General features: G+C 42.9%; 1 protein-coding gene across 1 annotated transcript in view; it reads right to left on the reverse strand.

Moving 5' to 3' along the window:
- Positions 1-773: 773 nt before the first annotated feature.
- The window catches only part of ECHDC1 (ethylmalonyl-CoA decarboxylase 1), a 44,307-nt gene continuing 25,922 nt past the window's right edge, over positions 774-19,158 (reverse strand). The window contains exons 4-5 of the mRNA XM_032794800.2: positions 16,302-16,425; positions 774-1,879 (exon numbers count right to left, since the gene is read on the reverse strand). Coding sequence (XP_032650691.1) covers positions 1,474-1,879; positions 16,302-16,425 — 530 coding nt within the window. The 3' untranslated portion in view covers positions 774-1,473. The remainder of the gene's footprint in view (positions 1,880-16,301; positions 16,426-19,158) is intronic.

Here is a 19,158-nt window from a genome sequence, read left to right on the forward strand (position 1 = left end):
ACTCAGAAGATTCTATTCAGCATGTACTGGATGTCACAAACATTGTGCAAGATGAGGGCCTTGTCCTCTGATGTTGTTGGTGCTGTAAATAAGGAGAAAGGAACCCTAGTGCACATGCTGTGGGACTGTCCAATAGTCAGGCAGCTGTGGAAAAGAGACGGACACAAGGGTGAAAACAGTACTTGGCTTCAGCAGCCCAACCTCAGCTGAAAGTTATATCCTAGGTTATGTACCTGCTATGCTAGGTTGAACTCCACCAAAAACACTTTGGTTCTTGAGAACCGCAATGATTATGAAGCAGATGGTTTTATAAAAATAGAGTGGGCTTATGCCCAGATTAAAGCAGTGATATTTTGAACTGGCTGAGTAGTGAAAGAATAAGAAAGCTTATAGATGTAGAGAGCAATTATATGAATCTGAAATTTGTCCCCCATTTCTAGATGCATTTGGATAAAGAATACTGAGATAGTTCAAATATCAGACTTCCTTTCCACCTGTCTCCACTGTTCCCCTCCCATTTCTCACCTCCACATTCCTCCCTCTCTTTCCCCCTTATTTGTGTATATCTTTTATTATTAATTATTATTATTACCTCCACTCTAACATCTTCTCTCTGTGTAACATTGTCTGATTTTGTATTGCAGCTTTGACAAGTTGTAAAGTTGTGTAACTGCATAATTCTACTGGCAATCCAATGAAATGTGCAATATTGGGAGATGTATATAAGCTGTAAGTCATTTACAATTCTGTATTTTTTATTAGTTTTTCTTTATGAAAATTAATGCAAAAATAATCACAAAAAAGTTATGAACAGGGGCAAGTTAACAAACAATTCCCAAAAGCAAATGCTGGAATTTCAAAGAATGCCAACGGAAAGCAAAAATTGCTGTCTTATTTGAAGTTATTGGTGCTAGTGGAGTCCTTCACCTCTAAAAAACATCACCACAATTAGCGTCCTGGTTTGCATTCTCAGCAGAGAGGCCAAGAATTGATTGAAGATGGAAAATAAACGTCCCTGTCACCTTAGTGGTGGTCCCACCAAAACTGCCTTGAGGCACACTGGCGGCAAGTTGGGGGGAAGTATACTTTCCTGCCTGGGATGCACTTGTTCGGTTGATGAATAGGCTCTATTTCTAGTGCAGTCAACCTAGCACCTTCACAAGCGAATAATTCAAAACAAAACAAGAATATAGTCTTCAACCCCATTCTGAGAGGGTAACAGTTCAATTCCCAACACCGAATTTACCTTTAATTTCACTGATCTCCATTCTACCTGTGATTAGACCAGCAAAGGATCCACTGGGGACTTCTCACTATAGTAGCACACCAAATATGGTTCCATGATATGCAAGCTAGGAATGTTAATGCCAGTTTAAATGAACAAATTCTTAAATGGTTCAAATAAACGCCTGCTTTAGCAGAGGCTTTGTTTGCAAAAGATGAAAAACATTTTTCTTATGCATTGACAGTTCATCATTTGTATTTTGTGCTTTGAGCAACGGCATGCAAATTGGCAGGCCCGCCCCAAACGGTTCCGAAAATGTCCTTCTCTGCCCGTAAAGCAGCTTCTAACTGTAGCTCTCTTCCTGCTGTGATCACCTTTTTCACAGCCTGAATCACTTCGCCCGGACCCTTTGTATATTGATTTAGCCATGCTTGGGCTTCTTCTAAAGATCTGGTTTCATCTGAAGACGGCAAAGTTTCCTCAGCCAGCCCGAGATATACTGCTCTCTCAGGATCCACTTTGAGAGCACCACTGAGCAGCATCAGGGCAGCGCCACTGCCAACGATTTGTACTAGCCTGGCAGCTCCACCCCAGCCTGGTACTAAACCCATTTGCTTGTGGACAAATCTAATCTCACTTCCTGGAGTCATTAACCTATCAGTGAGAAAAAAATATTTAGTGTTAATCTCTACATGTGATTTACATGACCCACATTAGAGTTGAGCAATGTTTACTGTTTTTTATCCCAACAGTAAAGTACAACTGAATAGTGTGCTAATTACATATATTGCCTAGCCGCTTAAGCCTCTTGCACCTGGAATCTCCCAATGCCAGATAGAAACCTATCTAAGCACCATGGGCTTGAGCTTCCACTGACTTTAGTTGGAGTTGTGAGCACTCAGCACCTCTGGAAGTTGGAAATCAGACCCTATATCCTTTGCCTGCTGTCACACAGCCCTGGTAAAACTCCCTTTGCTGGATACTCACCAAATTACTGTGTTTTGGTCCAACCATACTCGGCCTGTTTGCTCTTATGCTTCCCATGGTCTAACTAGGCTACAGCGCTGTCTCTTTTCTTGGCCTCTATGGCACACTTCCTGGTTACATGTTCACTGTAACTCTTTTGTGCAGATGGGACCACATGGCCCAGTTCACCAGGACCAGTGCTGACCCCCCAGACTCCCCAGTAGTTTGAGTTCACCCTTTCCCAGAGCTCCAACCTCATGGGAACTCTGGGTTTATAGGTCACCTCTTCAGAGACACATGATAGTTGAAGCAAACAGACAGGCTCTGTAAAAATTAAAAACAATCAATCTTTACTACAGCTAGCACAAGGAATATTCTGATCTAGACAAAACAATGAAACTTCTGGATGCATTTCCCTGCCTCCGTTTCCTCACCACTTTTCAGCATTCTTCTAGGGTTACCGTATTTGAACATCCAAAAAAGAAGAAATTCCACAGGCGAGTATTTGCACCAGTATCTACCAACTTGCATTGTGTTAATGTGTTGTTATACTGTTATACATGCTGTGCACTACATGTCATCTATATTGAGAATATATAAGAAAAAGTGATATGGCCTCCTCACCCTCCCACCTGCTGCTGGCTCCCTCTCCGCTCACCTCTTCACTGCCCCCTGACTGCCACTGGCTCGCTGCTCGCCTCTTCACCCTCCCCGCCCGCCAGCCAGCCAGCCACTGGCTCCCTCGCCGCTCACCTCTTCACCACCTGCCCTGGCTTGCCTACTCATTCCCCCACTCGCTGCTGGCTCACTGCTCACCTCTTCATCTCACCCCACTTGCCTACTCATCCCTCCTGCCACAGGTCCCTCTGGCTCCTAGGATCAGGGGCAGCCGAGGGGTCTCCAAGTGCTGCACCTGCCACAAGTGCGAGCTCTGTGAGTCTCACTGGCCTGGAAAAGTGCCAATGGGAGCTGCTGGAGCTGTGGAGTGCAGCTTGCAGGCACCGGCAGAGTGCAGAGATCCCTCCAGTCTCCCCCCACGACCCAATCCTAAGAGCCAGAGGGACCTGCTGGGGGGTGAGGTGGGGGGTCCTGGCAGTGTTTACCTGGGACGACTCCTGGGAAGCATCTGGCAGGTCACTCTGGCTCCTAGGGTTGGGTCAGTTCGGGAGGGGACGGGGGGGAGAGGGCTCTCTGCCCGCAGCCAGTACCTGCAAGCCCTGCCCCCGCAGCTCTGATTGGGCGGAGACCCTCTCTGCCTCTGTGCCTAGGGGTTGCCCACACTGCAGGTTCCTGCTGGTGAGCGGGCGCTAGGAGCTGCTCCAGGAAGCACTGCCAGCCCCGGGACCTTGGTGCACGCAGTGAGGTGAGCACTCCCCGATATCGGGACAAAGCGCGTCCCAACCAATGTGGCAAAATCCCAGACGTTTATAGATATTTAAAAATTCCTCCTGGATGGCGATTTAAGAACCAAAAAGCCGGACATGTCTGGGAAAACACAGACATATGGTAACCCTACATTCTTCAGGCTTAATTCAGGTCCTCTAAGGAGCAGGATCCCCACTCCTGCTCAATGCTTCTCTTCTGAATCATGGAGTCTCTCTCTCCCTGTTCTGCAACCTGTTCCCTTCCTCCTCCGCTGGCCCCAGAGATAAAAAGAACCCTCTACTACAAAAGCATGCTGCTCAATTCCTCTGTTCTGCCCAAGCAAATTTACATCAAAGCAGATGCACTGGTGCAGCTGTGCCGCTGTAGCATGTCTGGTGAAGCCACTCTAAGCAGAATGAAGACAGCTCTCCCACAGAGGCACCAGCTATCTAATGTGCTGGGGGGCGCTTCCCTGGCTCTGTCCTAGGCCCCGCCCCCACTCCACCACTTCCCACCCCTGCTCTGCCTCTTCCTGCCCTGTCCTCCCCCTTCCTCTAGCATACCCCACTCTCACTCCTCCCCCCAGTGCCTCTTGAACACCGCTGAACAGCTGATCACCGGCATGCGGGAGGCGCTGATCAGCGGGGCTGCGGGTGGACGAGAGGTGCTCGGGGGGCAGGGGAGGGGATGATCAGGAGGCTTCCAGTGGGTGCTGAGCACCCCTCTTTTTTTTTTTCTGTGGGTGCTGCAGGGCTGAGAGGCGGTAGCTATTTTGGCAGGAGAAGCCAGGCAGTTAAGGTTGATTTTTCACACCCCCAAATGAGATAGTTATATCAAAGTAAGTATGGGAGGTCTACACTACCGCTTAAGTTTCTAACTTATGTGGCTCAGGGGTGTGAAAAAGCCCCCCACCCCCGTCCCCAAGTGATGCAAGTTTTGTGCTGTCAACACCAGTGCCACTCTACTACCAACATAGCTTGTGTTTCTCACCGAGATAAAGTAATTATGCTGAGGGGAGAGTGTTCTCCCATCAGCATAATGTGACTTCACCAGATGCGCACCTGCGCTGATGTAACGCTGTGGCATAGATTTGCCCTATGTGGAGTAGACCACGCCTCAGGTTCTGTGGCTTTTAAGAACCAGTGTTAACACCTGAATTCTTTGTTCACTCATTGGGGTACTTCCCTCTTTTCAAATTTCAGCTCTGCAGAGAAACTTGGTTGGTCTGGTTTCCCTATGCTTCAGTCATCCCATTGTTCCGAGGCGCTTTCATTTGAATTGGAGCCACTGTTCCTGGTCTGGGAGATACTTAAGGATATGACAACAGGTCATAACCACAAAGGTTAATCCAATTTGGAAGTGGATTAAGCTAAAGAAAAAGGTGCTTACTGATGAGGAATAAGAGTGGCCACATGGGAAGCTAGTGTGGAATAGCTATTTCACCACAGCTTCCCTGTGAGGTCATGCTCTTATTGGAGTCAACATATCTTCCTTGCTGCAGGGGCACATGTCACATATACAGAAGGGAAAAGGGCTGGAGTTGAAAACTTTCATACAAAGTCAGCCCTTACCTCTAAAGCAATGGCATTTCTCTTGCTGCTGTGGGTTGGGATTATTCAAGGGCTGTGTGAGGGGTTTCTTTTGCCATAGGTTGAATATTTTTTCTGGAGTATTCCCAGCCCCTGCCTCATCCAAAATGGGAGTAGTCCAGCTAAGGACTAAATCTGACTCCACTGTATCACAGCAAGATACTCTGGCATTAGAATGCTAGTCTGCCTGGTAACGCTTCCCTTGTCATATAGCTGGTCCAGGGAATGCTAAACTTAGATTACTGGGGCTGTTTACTTACAAAAACAATTAAAAAGACCTCTGAGGTTACATTACGTAGAATATTTTATATGAAATTTTACCTTAGGACAGAAATTTATAATCCAGTGATTTTTGGAGTCTTTGATCAATTTTGAAGTAGCAGTGTGCAGTAAGAAACATGTTATAAAATATGCAGTACTACACTAAAATAATTCATCTAGTCAGCAAAGCATTTCATCAGCAGCTTGCAACCTTCACTTTGATTTTAATGACAAAGGTTGAGATGCTGTTAGAATTCAACCCTCCAGGGTAAGAGTCTCCTTTAAAAAGCAAATTGGGACTAATTATTCCTTCTACACTTGCATGTTGCTGTGTTCCTTCAGTCGCATTCTCCTACCTGCACTTTCAGTTCATTATCCTGGTATTCTGTACAGAGATTATCTAACCATCCACAGATTTTGCTGAAATTTGTCCACATAACCCTACACTCAATCAATCAAGATTGCCCCTTCGTCTCACAACAGATAACTGCATGAGATTCATCCTAAAGAAAGTGAGTCACAATTTCACCTTCTTTTCAGTTTTAATTGAATAATTAGATAGGTTTCTAAAGGGATACAAAAGCCTTGATTATACATTCAAATTATGGGCCAATCAACAGCTCCCCGTTATTAACATTTAGCAGGTTTTCAAACTGCAGCAATACTACGGATGTCTGTCAGACCACGTCTACACGACGTGCGAAAATCGATTTTAGATACGCAATTTCAGCTACGAGAATAGCGTAGCTGAAATCGATTATCTAAAAATCGATCTACTCACCCGTCTTCACCGCGCGGGATCGATGTGCACAGCTCGCCATGTCGATTCCGGAACTCCGTTGGTTTTGGTGGAGTTCCGGAATCGATGTAAGCAAGCTCAGGGATCGATATATCGCGTCTAGATGAGACGCGATATATCGATCTCCGAGCAATCGATTGTAATGCACCGATATGGCGCGTCATATAGACGTGGCCTCAGTCTGACTTCCCTGCTCTTTCCCACAAATGCTCACCTATATGAATAAACCCCCTAACTCTTCTGTTTTATGGAGAGTCCATTGTGTTTCTGCTCAGTGCGGAGAAGGAATAAGAAAATTATGCATTACAACAATTGCTGCTTCACCACTGGGGATGATAGGAAGCAAAGCAGGTCCATTTTACTTGCAACATCAAGTGAGAATTCTACTGTGAAAATATTGTAATGTTGATATACAAAAGGTTTCTGCTACAGAGTTTTGCTGATTATCTAAGAAGAAGACTCGTATTATTAAAGAAACAAAGCAAAACCAACTTTGCTTTTCTTGAAAATCTTCTGGTCACAAATATTCATTTGGCAGAAAATGATAATGGTAACCACTCAAAATAAAACTATGCCAAAAATTTAATTTACAAAGATATACTTTTTTAAAAGCCTTCAGCAAACCTACCTCACACCCAGGGATATTTTTAACTGCAAGCTCCACAAGCAGTTCTACAATACCAAATTTTAGGTCAATGAACAAAAGGTTCTACAATGTCAGATTCTCTCCTGCTTACAATATACAACTCACAAAGGTGAGCAGTTGAAATCTAGAGTCTTGGGAAAAAAAGGGATAGGTCTCAGCTACTATTTTAATAAACCAAGAGGATAGTATAGTCCTCAAATTCTATCAGTGATTAAAATAAAAGCCTCATTATCAAAAGTTAAATAAGTTAAAATGAAATCCAGGAACCAAAAAAACAAAAAGAAAAAAAAGAAAGTTCTACCTGACAGTCCCAAGTACAGAATGTTTTGGGCACTTCTTCTAAACATCCAGGTCAAAGTGCTAGGCTTACTGCCAACATGAGAAATCACATTCATGTTACAGTTTAAGTTAACTGTTCTTACAACCCCTATGTAATGACCTAAACCTAAACTTAAATTTTCCCAGTACTAATTTGTCCCTACTATTACTCACACCTTCTTGTCAACTGTCTGTAATGGGCCACTCTCTTATCACTTCAGAAGTTTTTCCTCCCTTGGTATCTTGCTGTTAATTGATTTATCTCGTAGACTGACCTCACATTTGGTAAAGCAACCCTCATCCTTTCATGTATTTATGCCTGCTCCTATATTTTTCACTTCATGCGTCTGACGAAATGGGTTTTAGCCCATGAAAGCTTATGCCCAAATAAATGCGTTAGTCTCTAAGGTGCCACAAGGAACAACCAAGCTGGGAACGAAAATGTAGAATGAAGTTTATGTTTTGCTGTTATTTAAATCCCAATTAAAACCAAACTCTGAGAATGGAATATATTGGAACTTTAGACAATGTGTGTATAAACTGTTCCAAGCAAAATGGGCATTTAACCTGCTTACAACAAAATTAAATGAAGACTGGTAGTTCAGGGGGAAAAAAATCCCACCCTTAATACTGTTGTGATTATTTAAGCAGCAGTCAAATGTACCAGATCAAGGAAAAAAACAACAGTCTGAGGGAAATGCTTCCTGGAACTCTGAAGAATCTGAAACGTCTAACACTATAAACTGGCTCCTTGAAAATCTGTCAGAAAATTGTACTAACAAAGCTCCCGGGATTTTAAAAAAAATGTGCTGTGCTGCATGGATGTTCAGTGAAATTTTAAAATTGTGCACTGACTTTTTAAGAATATGTACATGGTTAAAATAAATCAGCTGACCTATGGAATATTAAACAAACAGCTAAAGTTACCAGAATCCATGCCTAGATTTAACCAACGTTCCTTTTCCTGAAAATGTCCACTGATTTTTTGGATATTTCTGGACTCCAACTATCACCCTGGAAAAGTACTGCATCTGGTTAAAAGTACTTTGTCAGCCTGGACTTCCCAAGAAGAGCTCATGAATATATGAATACCCTTTGTTAAATTCATGTCATGTTCTGCCTTGTGAAAAGAGCTACTATTTCAAATAAAAAGTATCTTCTTTACCTAAATGCTGATACTGAAAGAAATACAAGCTGAAATCCTAACACAAGGCAAAAAGTTTCCAAAGAAGCTAATTAAGTGTGTTCTAACACTATGAAACCTACTCTTGGAAAAGCTTGCTTCAGAATACTAATGTCTTTATAGCTTCCTTTGGAGCAAAGAATTATGTTTTATGGTGCACATTTTATACCATAAACAATAATATATTAAGCTACATATTTCACAATACAGGAATAAAAAACACTATATACATGGAACTTGGCAGATTTAACATTGTTAATAAGATATTAGCATTATTTTTTTCCTGCTCTGGGCCAGATTCTGTTACTATCACTCACACAGAAGAGACGGATCACTCGGCAAGTAAGTCCCTCTTTAAATCAACGGTATCATTTACGAGGTAAGATACTGCTCACCCAAGGTAATGGTACTACAATTGGGCTCCTTGTAATTTTAATTGTGCAATATGAATGTTATATTAAACAACTGTTTTGTTTAATTTCCTTTATTTCTTTTACAAAATGAAAAGAATTTGGTGATGCCTAGTAATGTTTGCATTTAAATGATTACAATTAGACTTTTACACCAAATTCAGGTCAATGTTATGAGAATGGGATATTTCCAACCTTTGGTGTTGCTGTCATCTGTCTGAAGACAGTTTCTCTGAGGCTGGATTAACAGGGCACTGGCACGTCTATCTACATTATGACTGTCAAGGTTCCTTCCCCACTCTGAACTTTAGGGTACAGATGTGGGGACCTGCATGGACACTTCTAAGCTTAATTACTAGCTTAGATCTGGTAACTCTGCCATCATTCAGAAATTTCAGTGTCTGGATCACTTCTACTGGAATCACTTCTTGTCCCCCCCAAAACCTTTCCGCTCGTGGGCAGCCTTGACGAGGCTTTTTCACCAAGTCCCTTGAATATAAAACACAGATCCAAAACCTCTTGGATCTTAAAACAAGGAGAAATTAACCATCTCCCGTCCTTTTCCCCCCACAATCCTCTGGTGCGTCCAGTCCAAGTCTTCCCCTTGGATCTAAAAACAAGGGAGAAAATCACATCAGGTCCGTTTTTGTGCTATAAAAAGAAAGAAAAGAAAGCTTTTAATTAAAGAAAGAAAAGTAAAAATCATCTCTGTAAAATCAGGATGGAAAATACTTTACAGGGTAATCAGATTCATATAGCCCAGAGGAACCCCCTCTAGCCTTAGGTTCAAAGTTACAGCAAACAGAGGTAAAATCCTCTCAGCAAAAAGGAACATTCACAAGTTGAGAAAACAAAAATAAGACTAACCTGCCTTGCCTGGCTATTACTTACAATTTTGAAACATGAGAGACGGATTTAGGTCCCTCTTAGTCCCAAGAGCGAACGACCCCCAAAACAAAGAGCACAAACAAAGACTTCCCTCCACCAAGATTTGAAAGTATCTTGTCCCCCTATTGGTCCTCTGGTCAGGTGCCAGCCAGAGACTGGCTTAACCCTTTACAGGTAAAAGAGACATTAAACCTTAACTATCTGTTTATGACAATGACTGCGGTATCTTTGGGGGCAGTGCGTGTGTTAGGGAAGGAGATAAGATGGGGCAAAATTTTCAAAAATGCCTAAGTGACATAGGAACCTATTTTCAAAAGCGATTTAGGGCTAGATTTCCAAACATGCCTAAGGATGCAGGTAGATGGCTACTGGGATTTCCAAAAGTTCTTCAGCATTAAACTCCTAACTCCCATTAAAGTCAATGAAAGACAGGAACTATGGTGCTTACAAATTGCTACTCGCTGTAGCTGCCTAAGGCAGCGATTATGTTCCTAGAGGCTACTAATTTGTGCAAATTGTCATGTCTTTACTATTAGCTTGTCCCTCACCCTACCTCCATTTTGTCTGTTTATCCCCCTGATGCATTGTGTCATAAACAGAGACCATTCGCTTTCCAGGGCCCCAGTCCTGTAAAGTTTGTGCTTTACTTTATGAATAGCACTTATAACAAGCATATGCTTAAGTCTCTGCAGTGCTGGGACAGGGACTTGTCTTCATTTTGCATGTCTTTTATAAAATGCATTGATCAGGGCTTTTAGGTGATTCGACAATACATAATCATTCGTGTTTTTCAATGAGTGCTACAATCTCATGTAAAATTGCAAATGCACATTGACTCAGCTAGGGCTTGGGAACAGCAACTTCCAGGCCTGTCAAATTGGCTGGAGAAAATGTGCAATAATGTCACAGAAAGTCCAGCTTCATTTGACTAAACTAAAAATCTTTGATGCCCAACGAGCACGTGTGTGCACACACACATACACATATATATTTGAGGTAACTCAGTTTAAAACAACAGTGAGGGGACACTAGAATTTTGTTTCTTATTACAGTGATGAAAGTATTTATTTTCCTCAGTTTCCATTACATAAAGAAGATGAAGGGATTTTTTTCAAACATCAGAAACCAACTTCAGGCCTGGTCTAAAAACTACGTTTGTTTCAATATAGCTGTGTTGGTTAGAGGGGTGATTTTTTTTTTTTTTTAACTGAAATAGTTAACGTGTACCAGCCCTAGTGTGGACACTGTTATACCAGTATAATGGTGCCTTATACTGGCATAGCTTATTCCCCTTCCTACTGGAAAAAGCTATACCAGCATAAGCACCTTTATACTGCTATAACTGCATCCACGCTAGGGGGTTGTCCCACGTTAACTATACTGGTATACTTTAAGTGGTACAACTTGTGTGTGTACACAAGGCCTTTGGACAGACAACATACAGAGAAAAATTTAGTTGAGTAGTGAATGTTTCAGTAACTTTGAAAATGGAAACAGCTTTGCAACTTTCAGGTTTAGCTTGTACAAATGCCAAGTGCTATAACTTAATTACAAAAAAGAAAGAAGGAACAGGAAGTTTACCTGAGAAAATGAATAAACTCTTAGTTTTTAATGTCCTTAAGCTCCTCTTTGACCCAGGTTTTGCCACTGACTTCAGTGAAGAAATTTAGGGCTGGAAGGGACCTTGAGAAGTCATCAAATCCAGCCCTCTTGGACCACATAAACCAAGATCATCCCTGAAAGATGTCTGGCCAACCTGCTCTTAAAAACGTGTATGGACAGGGATTCCACAGCCTTCCTTGAAAGCCTATTCCAGATCTTAACTACCTTTGATTTTTTCCCAATATATAACCTACATTTCTCTTGCTGCAGATTAAGCCCATTACTTCTTGTCCCACCTTCAGTGGACATGGAGAACAATTGATCTCCACCCCCTTTATAACAGCCCTTAATACATTTGAAGACTTATGAGTCTCACCTAATCTTCTTTTCTCGACACTGAAACATGCCCAGTTTTAAAAAAAAACTTTCCTCATAGGTCAGGTTTTCTAACCTTTTATCATTTCTGTTGCTCCCCTCTGGCCTCTCTCCAATTTTGTCCACATCTTTCCTTAAAGCATGTGCACTCTCCTTACCCAACATCAGCCAGTTTCCTTGTCAAAAGAAAAATTATTTGGTTGGCATGATTTGTTCCTGACAAACCATGCTGGCTATTCTTATAATCCTATTTCTATAGGCACTGTGGGGAGGATAGCTCAGTGGTTTGAGCATTGGCCTGCTAAACCCAGGGTGAGAGCTCAATCCTGGGGGCCACTTAGGGATCTGGGCAAAAATCAGTACTTGGTCCTGCTAGTGAAGACAAGGGGCTGGACTTGATGGACTTCAAGGTCCGTTCCAGCTCTAGGAGATAGGTATATCTCCTATTATTATTAAAATTGATTATTTAATAATTTGTTCCAGTATCTTTCCAGGTACTAAAGTTAGGCTAACTGATCTATAATTCCTCAAATCTTTCCCCTTTTAAAGAGACGTACTATGTTTGCCCTTCTCCAGTCCTCTATGATCTTAGCAGTCCTCCATGAGTTTTCAAACATAATTGCTAACGGTTACGAGATTGTTTCTGGAGGATGAATTTCATCAGGTCTTACCAATCTGAATACAGCTAACTTATATAAATATTTTTTAATCTGTTCTTTCCCTATTTTGGCTTGCGTTCTTTCCCCTTGTTGTTAATATTAATTGTTGAGTATCTGATCAGTATTAACCTTTTTAGTGAAGACTGATGAAAAACAGGTATTAAAATCTTCAGTTTTCTTGATGTTATCAGTTATTTACTCTCATTTCCCGCTAAGTAGAGGGCACACACTTTCCTTCATCTTTCTCTTGCTCCTAACATTTAAAAAAAAACAACTCTTATTGCCTTTTATGTTCATTGCTAGGTGTAACTCATTTTGTGACACTGCCTTTCTGATTTTGTCCCTACACGTTTATGCTATTCTTTTACTCCTCCTCAGCAATTTGTCCATGGTTCCACTTTCTGTAGGATTCCTTTCAGATTTTCAGGTAATTAAAGAGCTCTTGATGGAGCCATATTGGCCTCTTATTGTTCTTCCTATATTTCCTTTACATCGGGCTAGCTTACAGTTGTGCCTTTAATATTGTCTCTTAGAGAAGCTGCCAACTCTACTGAACCACTTTCTCCCTTAGATTTTCTTCCCATGAGCGAACTCCAGAGGAGTATCTGCAGTAGATTCTGTTTCTCTCTCTAACCCTCTACCCCAATAAAGATCTTGCCTTTGTTATTAATTAAAATTCCACCTGGTGCTCCTGCACTGGTTATAGTTGTACTGGATTGGGGTGTTGGAAAGTGATGGAAGATGGATCCACAGCTACAGCTATTAGGAGAATTATGGCAGAATATGAAAGGAATTCCAGCTGCCCACTTCATATAAACAGAAACTACTTGACAGTGATTATAATTGTACAGTGTGTCAAAACTGCATCGCTGCAGTAAGACTAGAGAATATTAAATTGTTTTTAGAAAGCCAAAAGATGTGTTCTGTACTACCAGATGGGACTGACTTATATTACATATTGTTCAGAGTGCCGAATTAATGTTAAGGATATTTAAAGCAGGTACATTTATAGATCCATTGATATAACGAAAAAAAACCTTATCTTAGGTCCTCTTAAGTGTATGCTCTTGTTAATGTTTTATATGTCAAATATTCAGAACTGGGGACTCATTTTTTTAAGAGCTGTATAGATACTTATAAAGACATGGGTTATTCTAGTTTTAAGTGGCTTAAGTGAAACGGCTTCCATCTTTTCCTATTCTAAATTCTTATAGAACTGATTGCCAGGAGGTGCTTTCTAATATCCAGCAAATATTTTCCTTTGCTCATTTTTATACCATTACTTTTGATTTTAAGTGTCTCTCTGGACTGTCCTAAGCCCCTCCATTTAGGCATTTATGTCTTCCTCCCTTTAGCTGCACATGGATAATTCCCACTGATTTCAGAGGAAGCCACCTGTGTTATCCCTTTGCTCCTTGTGCCAGCAAACTGTTTTCACATCCCTGTTAAACATCATTTAACTTAATGAGTTATTTTAGTCTCTCAGTCCCCACTCTGCCTTCAGGCTCTTAATAACTAAAGCCCTGCTCCTGCAGACTGCTTCATGCTGACAGACCCCTGAGCAGCTTGTAGGACTGGAGCCTCATTTGCTATTCCCTGAATTCCAGCTGCTGGCATCTTTCCAATACTGATGCACCAGAAACTGTATGTAGCTCCCCAATAGAACAGTCCAGGAAACAAGTGCTTATAAAACAACCCTAGATGTAACCTTTCATATAACATTACAAAGAAACGGGAACTTAGCAAATTCCTTTTACTTATGGCAACTGGATTCCTCAGCTTGGGTACATTTTAAGGGTACAAAAATTCACCAGCTAGATAGGGACGTAATGTGATACACAATGTGGCACTCACCACACTTACAAATCAGGGAGGGGAAGTGTTAATTGGTTAAATAATCATGTTACAATATGTTAGGATTGGTTAGTTAAATTTCAGTAGAAATTTAAGGTACAGCTAAGCAGAGCTCAAGTTTTACTATATAGCCTGCAGTCAATCAGAAAGTAAAGGGGGGAATGGGAACAGGGAATGAGGGTTGGGGAATTGGAATCATGTTTTGCTAAGAGGGGCGGGAATGGGAACAGGGACACAGGCAAGGCTCTGTGGTGTCAGAGCCAGGAAGGGGAACACTGAGGAAAAACTGGAAGCATGCTTGCTGGAAGTTCACCCAATAAACACTGAATTGTTTGCACCTTCAGACTTCGGGTATTGTTGCTCTCTGTTCATGCGAGAAGGACCAGGGAAGTGAACAGGTGAAGGAATAAGCCCCTAACAGGAAGTTAGAGCTAACCCTTCTGTAAAGTAGAGAATTAATGGTTAAAGTCACTGCAGCAGCCTATCTGAGGGTATTCACTGAGTAACAGACACAAACCAGAGCCCAGAGTGCAGATGAGAGAGGTCATGTGGCAGAAGAAGCACTAAAAGTTGAGCTCTTTTTACCCCAAAATGTGCTGTAGTCTGCATAACACTGAGGTAGCATACTATCCTGTTCACAGATATCTGATCCCATCAAGTGAATAAAGAGGTGCTCCCTTGTTTGCCCAGTGTGGGATGCTTGGCTTGACTTCAGTAGTGGTTATGTTCTTCTCCCCCATCAGGATCTGCAGTCTGGAACTACTATGTAAAGTATCTCTTCTCTTTCTAATGTCGGGAAACCCAAACCTCTCTTCCACACATGGTATACTTTAGGGTTACCATACGTCCGTATTTTCCCAGATATGTCTGGCTTTTTAGTTCTTAAATCACCGTGTGGAGGAATTTTTAAATATCTAAAAATGTCCAGGAAAATACAGACATATGGTAACCCTAACAGAGTCTCGGGGCTGGAGGTGCTTCTTGAGGCAGCTCCCAGAGCCTGCCCACCAGCAGGAGCCTGCAGTGTGGGCGGCCCCTAGGCACAAAGGCAGAGAGCGTCTCCGCATGCTACACTGGCTCCCTCCTGCCCAATCAGAGCTGCGGGGGTGGGGCTTGCGCCGGCAGTGGGCAGAGCTCTCCGCACCACCTCCACCGACCCAACCCAACCCTAGGAGCCAGAGGGACCTGTTGGATGCTTCCCAGGAGCGGCTTCAGGTAAGCACCATCTTGCCCCCCGGCAAGTCCCTCTGGCTCTTAGGGTTGGGTCAGGGGGCGAAGAAGGTGGAGGGCTTTCTGCGCTCTGCCGGTGCCTGCAAGCCGCCCTCCACGGCTCCAGCAGCTCCCATTGGTGCTTTTCCCGGCCAATGGGAGCCACAGAGCTCGCGCTTGTGGCAGGTGCAGCACATGGAGACTCCTTGGCTGCCCTTGATCCTAGGAGCCAGAGGGGCCTGTGGCAAAAGGGGTGAGTAGGCAAGTGGTGAGCAGCAGGGGTTGAGTAGGTGAGCGGGGTGTGTGAAAAGGCCAGCGGTGGGCAGTGGGGGTTGAAGAGGCGAGCAGCAAAGAAGCCAGTAGTGGGTGGGCAGGCGGGGATGAAGAGGCAAGAAGCAGTGAGTCAGCAGAAGGTGGAGGTTCTCGGGGCAGGCATGGGGGTTTCTGGCAGGGAAGTGAGGAGGTGAGCAGTGGGTGAGGGACTGAGGATGGATGCAGCAAGCCAGCGGCAGGCCAAGGGGTGAGGAGGGGTGCAGTGGCAGGGCCGAGTGGGGAGGGGGCGGGTTCTGGGGCAGAGTGAGGGCGGAGCAGGAGAGAACTGTGGGCGGGGCTGACACCCCCCGTGGAGTGCCTTCTTTTTTGAATGTTCAAATATGGTAACCCTAGTATACTTACACAGCAAGTGGGCAAAATTATAAATGCCCTGGGGTTCACAGATATGAGTCCTGGTGCAATCTAGGAATCTGTATGCAGATGTCATGAATTTATTAATTCCTCAGATTTCTATAATAACTCGTGATTTTAGCGAATTAGTAGAAAGCCATTTCCCTATGTGTTGTAAGACAGTGATCAGCAGTGGAATATAATACCTTAAACATGACATGTCCCACAGAGACAACCATTCAGTCATTGTCACTTGAATGGAGTCTAGTCAACAAAATTTTAATCCTACCTGAAATCACATGCTGTGGTAAATTCTGCTCCACCTCCCAGAGCTTTTCCTTGAACTAATGCAACACTAATCAGAGGCAGCCTACACAAGAGAGAAAGACAGAGAGGATTTTTATACCCAGAGCGTATATTTTTAATACCAATGTACAAATAATGAAAGGACTCAGGCATTATATTTCTGAAGTAAACAGAAGTCATATCATTCAAATGCCTTCAATCTCTTAATCTATACATGTAAACAGAACAAAACTAATCATTGCATTTATGCTGCAACATTTATACCGCAACATTTATATCATGCTGGAACACCAAGAGAACAAAGCATCTAATGGAATAACTGATTTTTTAGACAAAGGAAATGCAGTAGATCTAATTTTCCTTGATTTCAGTACGGCATTTGATTTGGTTCCACGTGGGAAATTATCACTTAAATTGGAGAAGATCGTGATTAATATGAGAATTGAAAGGTGGATAAGGAACTAATTAAAGGGGAGACTACAACAGGTCATACTAAAAGGTGAACTGTCAAGCTGGAGGGAGTTTACTAGTCGAGTTCCTCCAGGACTGGTCTTTGGACCTATCTTATTTAACATTTTCATTCATCACCTTGGTGCAAAAAGTAGGAGTGTGCTGATAAAATCTGTGGATGACACAAAGTTAGGAGGTATTGCCAATACTTAGGAGGACCAGAATATCATACAAGAAGATCTGGATGACCCTGTATACTGGAGTAATAGAAATGGGATGATATTTTATATTTCATGCATTTAGGAACTAACAACTAGAATTTTTACTGTAACCTGGGAATGTATCAGTTGGACGTGATAGAGGAAAAAGACCTGCATGTATTGGTTGATCACAGAATGACTATGAGCTTGCAATGCAATGTGGACATGAAAAAGGCTGAAGCAATCCTAGGATGCATCAGGTGAGGTATTTCCAGTAAAGTGTTAGTAGCATTATACAAGGCACTGGTAAGACCTCATCTGGAATACAGCGTGCAATTCTCGTCTCCTGTGTTTAAGAAAGTTGAATTCAAACTGGAACATCTGCAGAGAAGGGTGATGAGAGTGATCAGAACAATGAAAAACCTATTTTACAAGAGGAGACTCAAGGAGCTTGGCTTGTTTACCATAACCAAAAGAAGGCTTAGGGAAGATACGATTGAACTCGATAACTATATCAGAGGGATAAATATACCAGGGAGCAAAAGAAGTTATTTAAGTTAAGCACCAGTGCTGAAACAAGAACAAATGGATATACATTGGCCATCAACAGGTTTAGGCTTGAAATTAGACAAAGGTTTCTAACCATTAGAGGAGTGAAGTTCTGAAACAGCCTTCCAAGGGGAGCAGTGGGGACAAAAATCCCAAGTTGTTTTAAGACTGAGCTTGATAAATTTATGGAGGGAATGGTATGATGAGATTGCCTTCAGTGATATGTGGCCTATCGACAACTGCTAGTAGCAAATATCCCCAGTGGCTGGTGATAGGACACTAGATAGGGAGGACTCTGTGTTACTACAGAAAATACTTTCCCAGGTGTTTTGTTGGTGGGTCTTGCTGACATGCTCAAGGTCCAACTGATGGCCATATTTGGGGTTGGGAAGGAATTTTCCCTCAGGTCAGATTGGCAGAGATCCTGGGGGGATTTAGCCTTCCACTGCAGCCTGGGGCATGTGTCATTTGCTGGTTTAAACTAAATACCCTGTAATCTAAAGTCTTTAAATCACGATTTGAGGACTTCAGTATCTCAGCCATAGGTTGTGGGTCTATTACAGGAGTGGGTGGGTGAGGTTCTGTGACTTACAATGTGCAGGAGGTCAAACTAGATGTTCACGATGGTTCCTTCTAGCTTTAAAGTATATGAGAGTCATCTTCATTAGTGAAACAATCCACTATTCTACTGTGCAATATATCTGCTAACTAATTATACAAAATATTGTTAATTATTTACCTAGCCACGTAAGTGTGCATAGACACAAATAAAAGTCCAGTCCAGTACCTCAATGAGATTAAGTGGAGACTTAATGTGCTCACAAATGGTTACAAGCATTGGGAGTGGTGGTAAGAGAAACAGAGGACATGGTTACAAGAGAAAGGTCATTCGGGTTTTTTTGGAAAAATAACATGCACATCTGTCAAGGCTGATTCCCCACTCTGGCACTTTGAGTGCAGAAGGTGGGGGCCCGCAAGGACTCTAAAAATTAATATGGGCCATTCCAGGCTTGTACTAAACTTCCAAGGTTACAGCTTTTCTCTGACCTTGGATTGGTAGATGCTGCCACCACCCAAGTGAAAAACTCCTTTGAGAACCCAGGAAGGCGCACTTGGGAATTCCTTCCTGGGGGTAACCTCAAGCCCTTTAACCACCTCCCCTCAGCACCCCAGGGAAGAGCTGAGAAGAAAAACAAAGGAAAACAGTGGTTGCCACCAGCTTATGAAACAACATGTGCACAAACCTCTTAGGTAGGGTTTCTGAAACAGGGATCGCCGGTTATGTAGGGAAAGCCCCTGGCGGGCCAGGCCGGTTTGTTTACCTGCCCCGTCCACAGATCCGGCCAGTCGCAGCTCCCACTGGCGCGGATCGCTGCTCCGGGCCAATGAGAGCTGCTGGAAGCAACAGCTAGTACGTCCCTCGGCCCGAGCTGCTTCCAGCAGCTCCCATTGGCACCGAGTAGCGATCCGCAGTCAGTGGGAGCCACGATCGGCCGGACCTGCAGACGGGGCAGGTAAACAAACTGGCCCGGCCAGCCAGGGGCTTTCCCTACACAAGCGGCAATCCCTGTTTGAGAAAACCTGCTCTTAGGACACAAAAATCCAATTCTGTTTTTAAAAAAGGTAAACTTTATTAATAAA

This window comes from Chelonoidis abingdonii, chromosome 3, assembly GCF_003597395.2.
Source record: "Chelonoidis abingdonii isolate Lonesome George chromosome 3, CheloAbing_2.0, whole genome shotgun sequence".
In the NCBI taxonomy this organism is placed as follows: domain Eukaryota; kingdom Metazoa; phylum Chordata; order Testudines; family Testudinidae; genus Chelonoidis; species Chelonoidis abingdonii.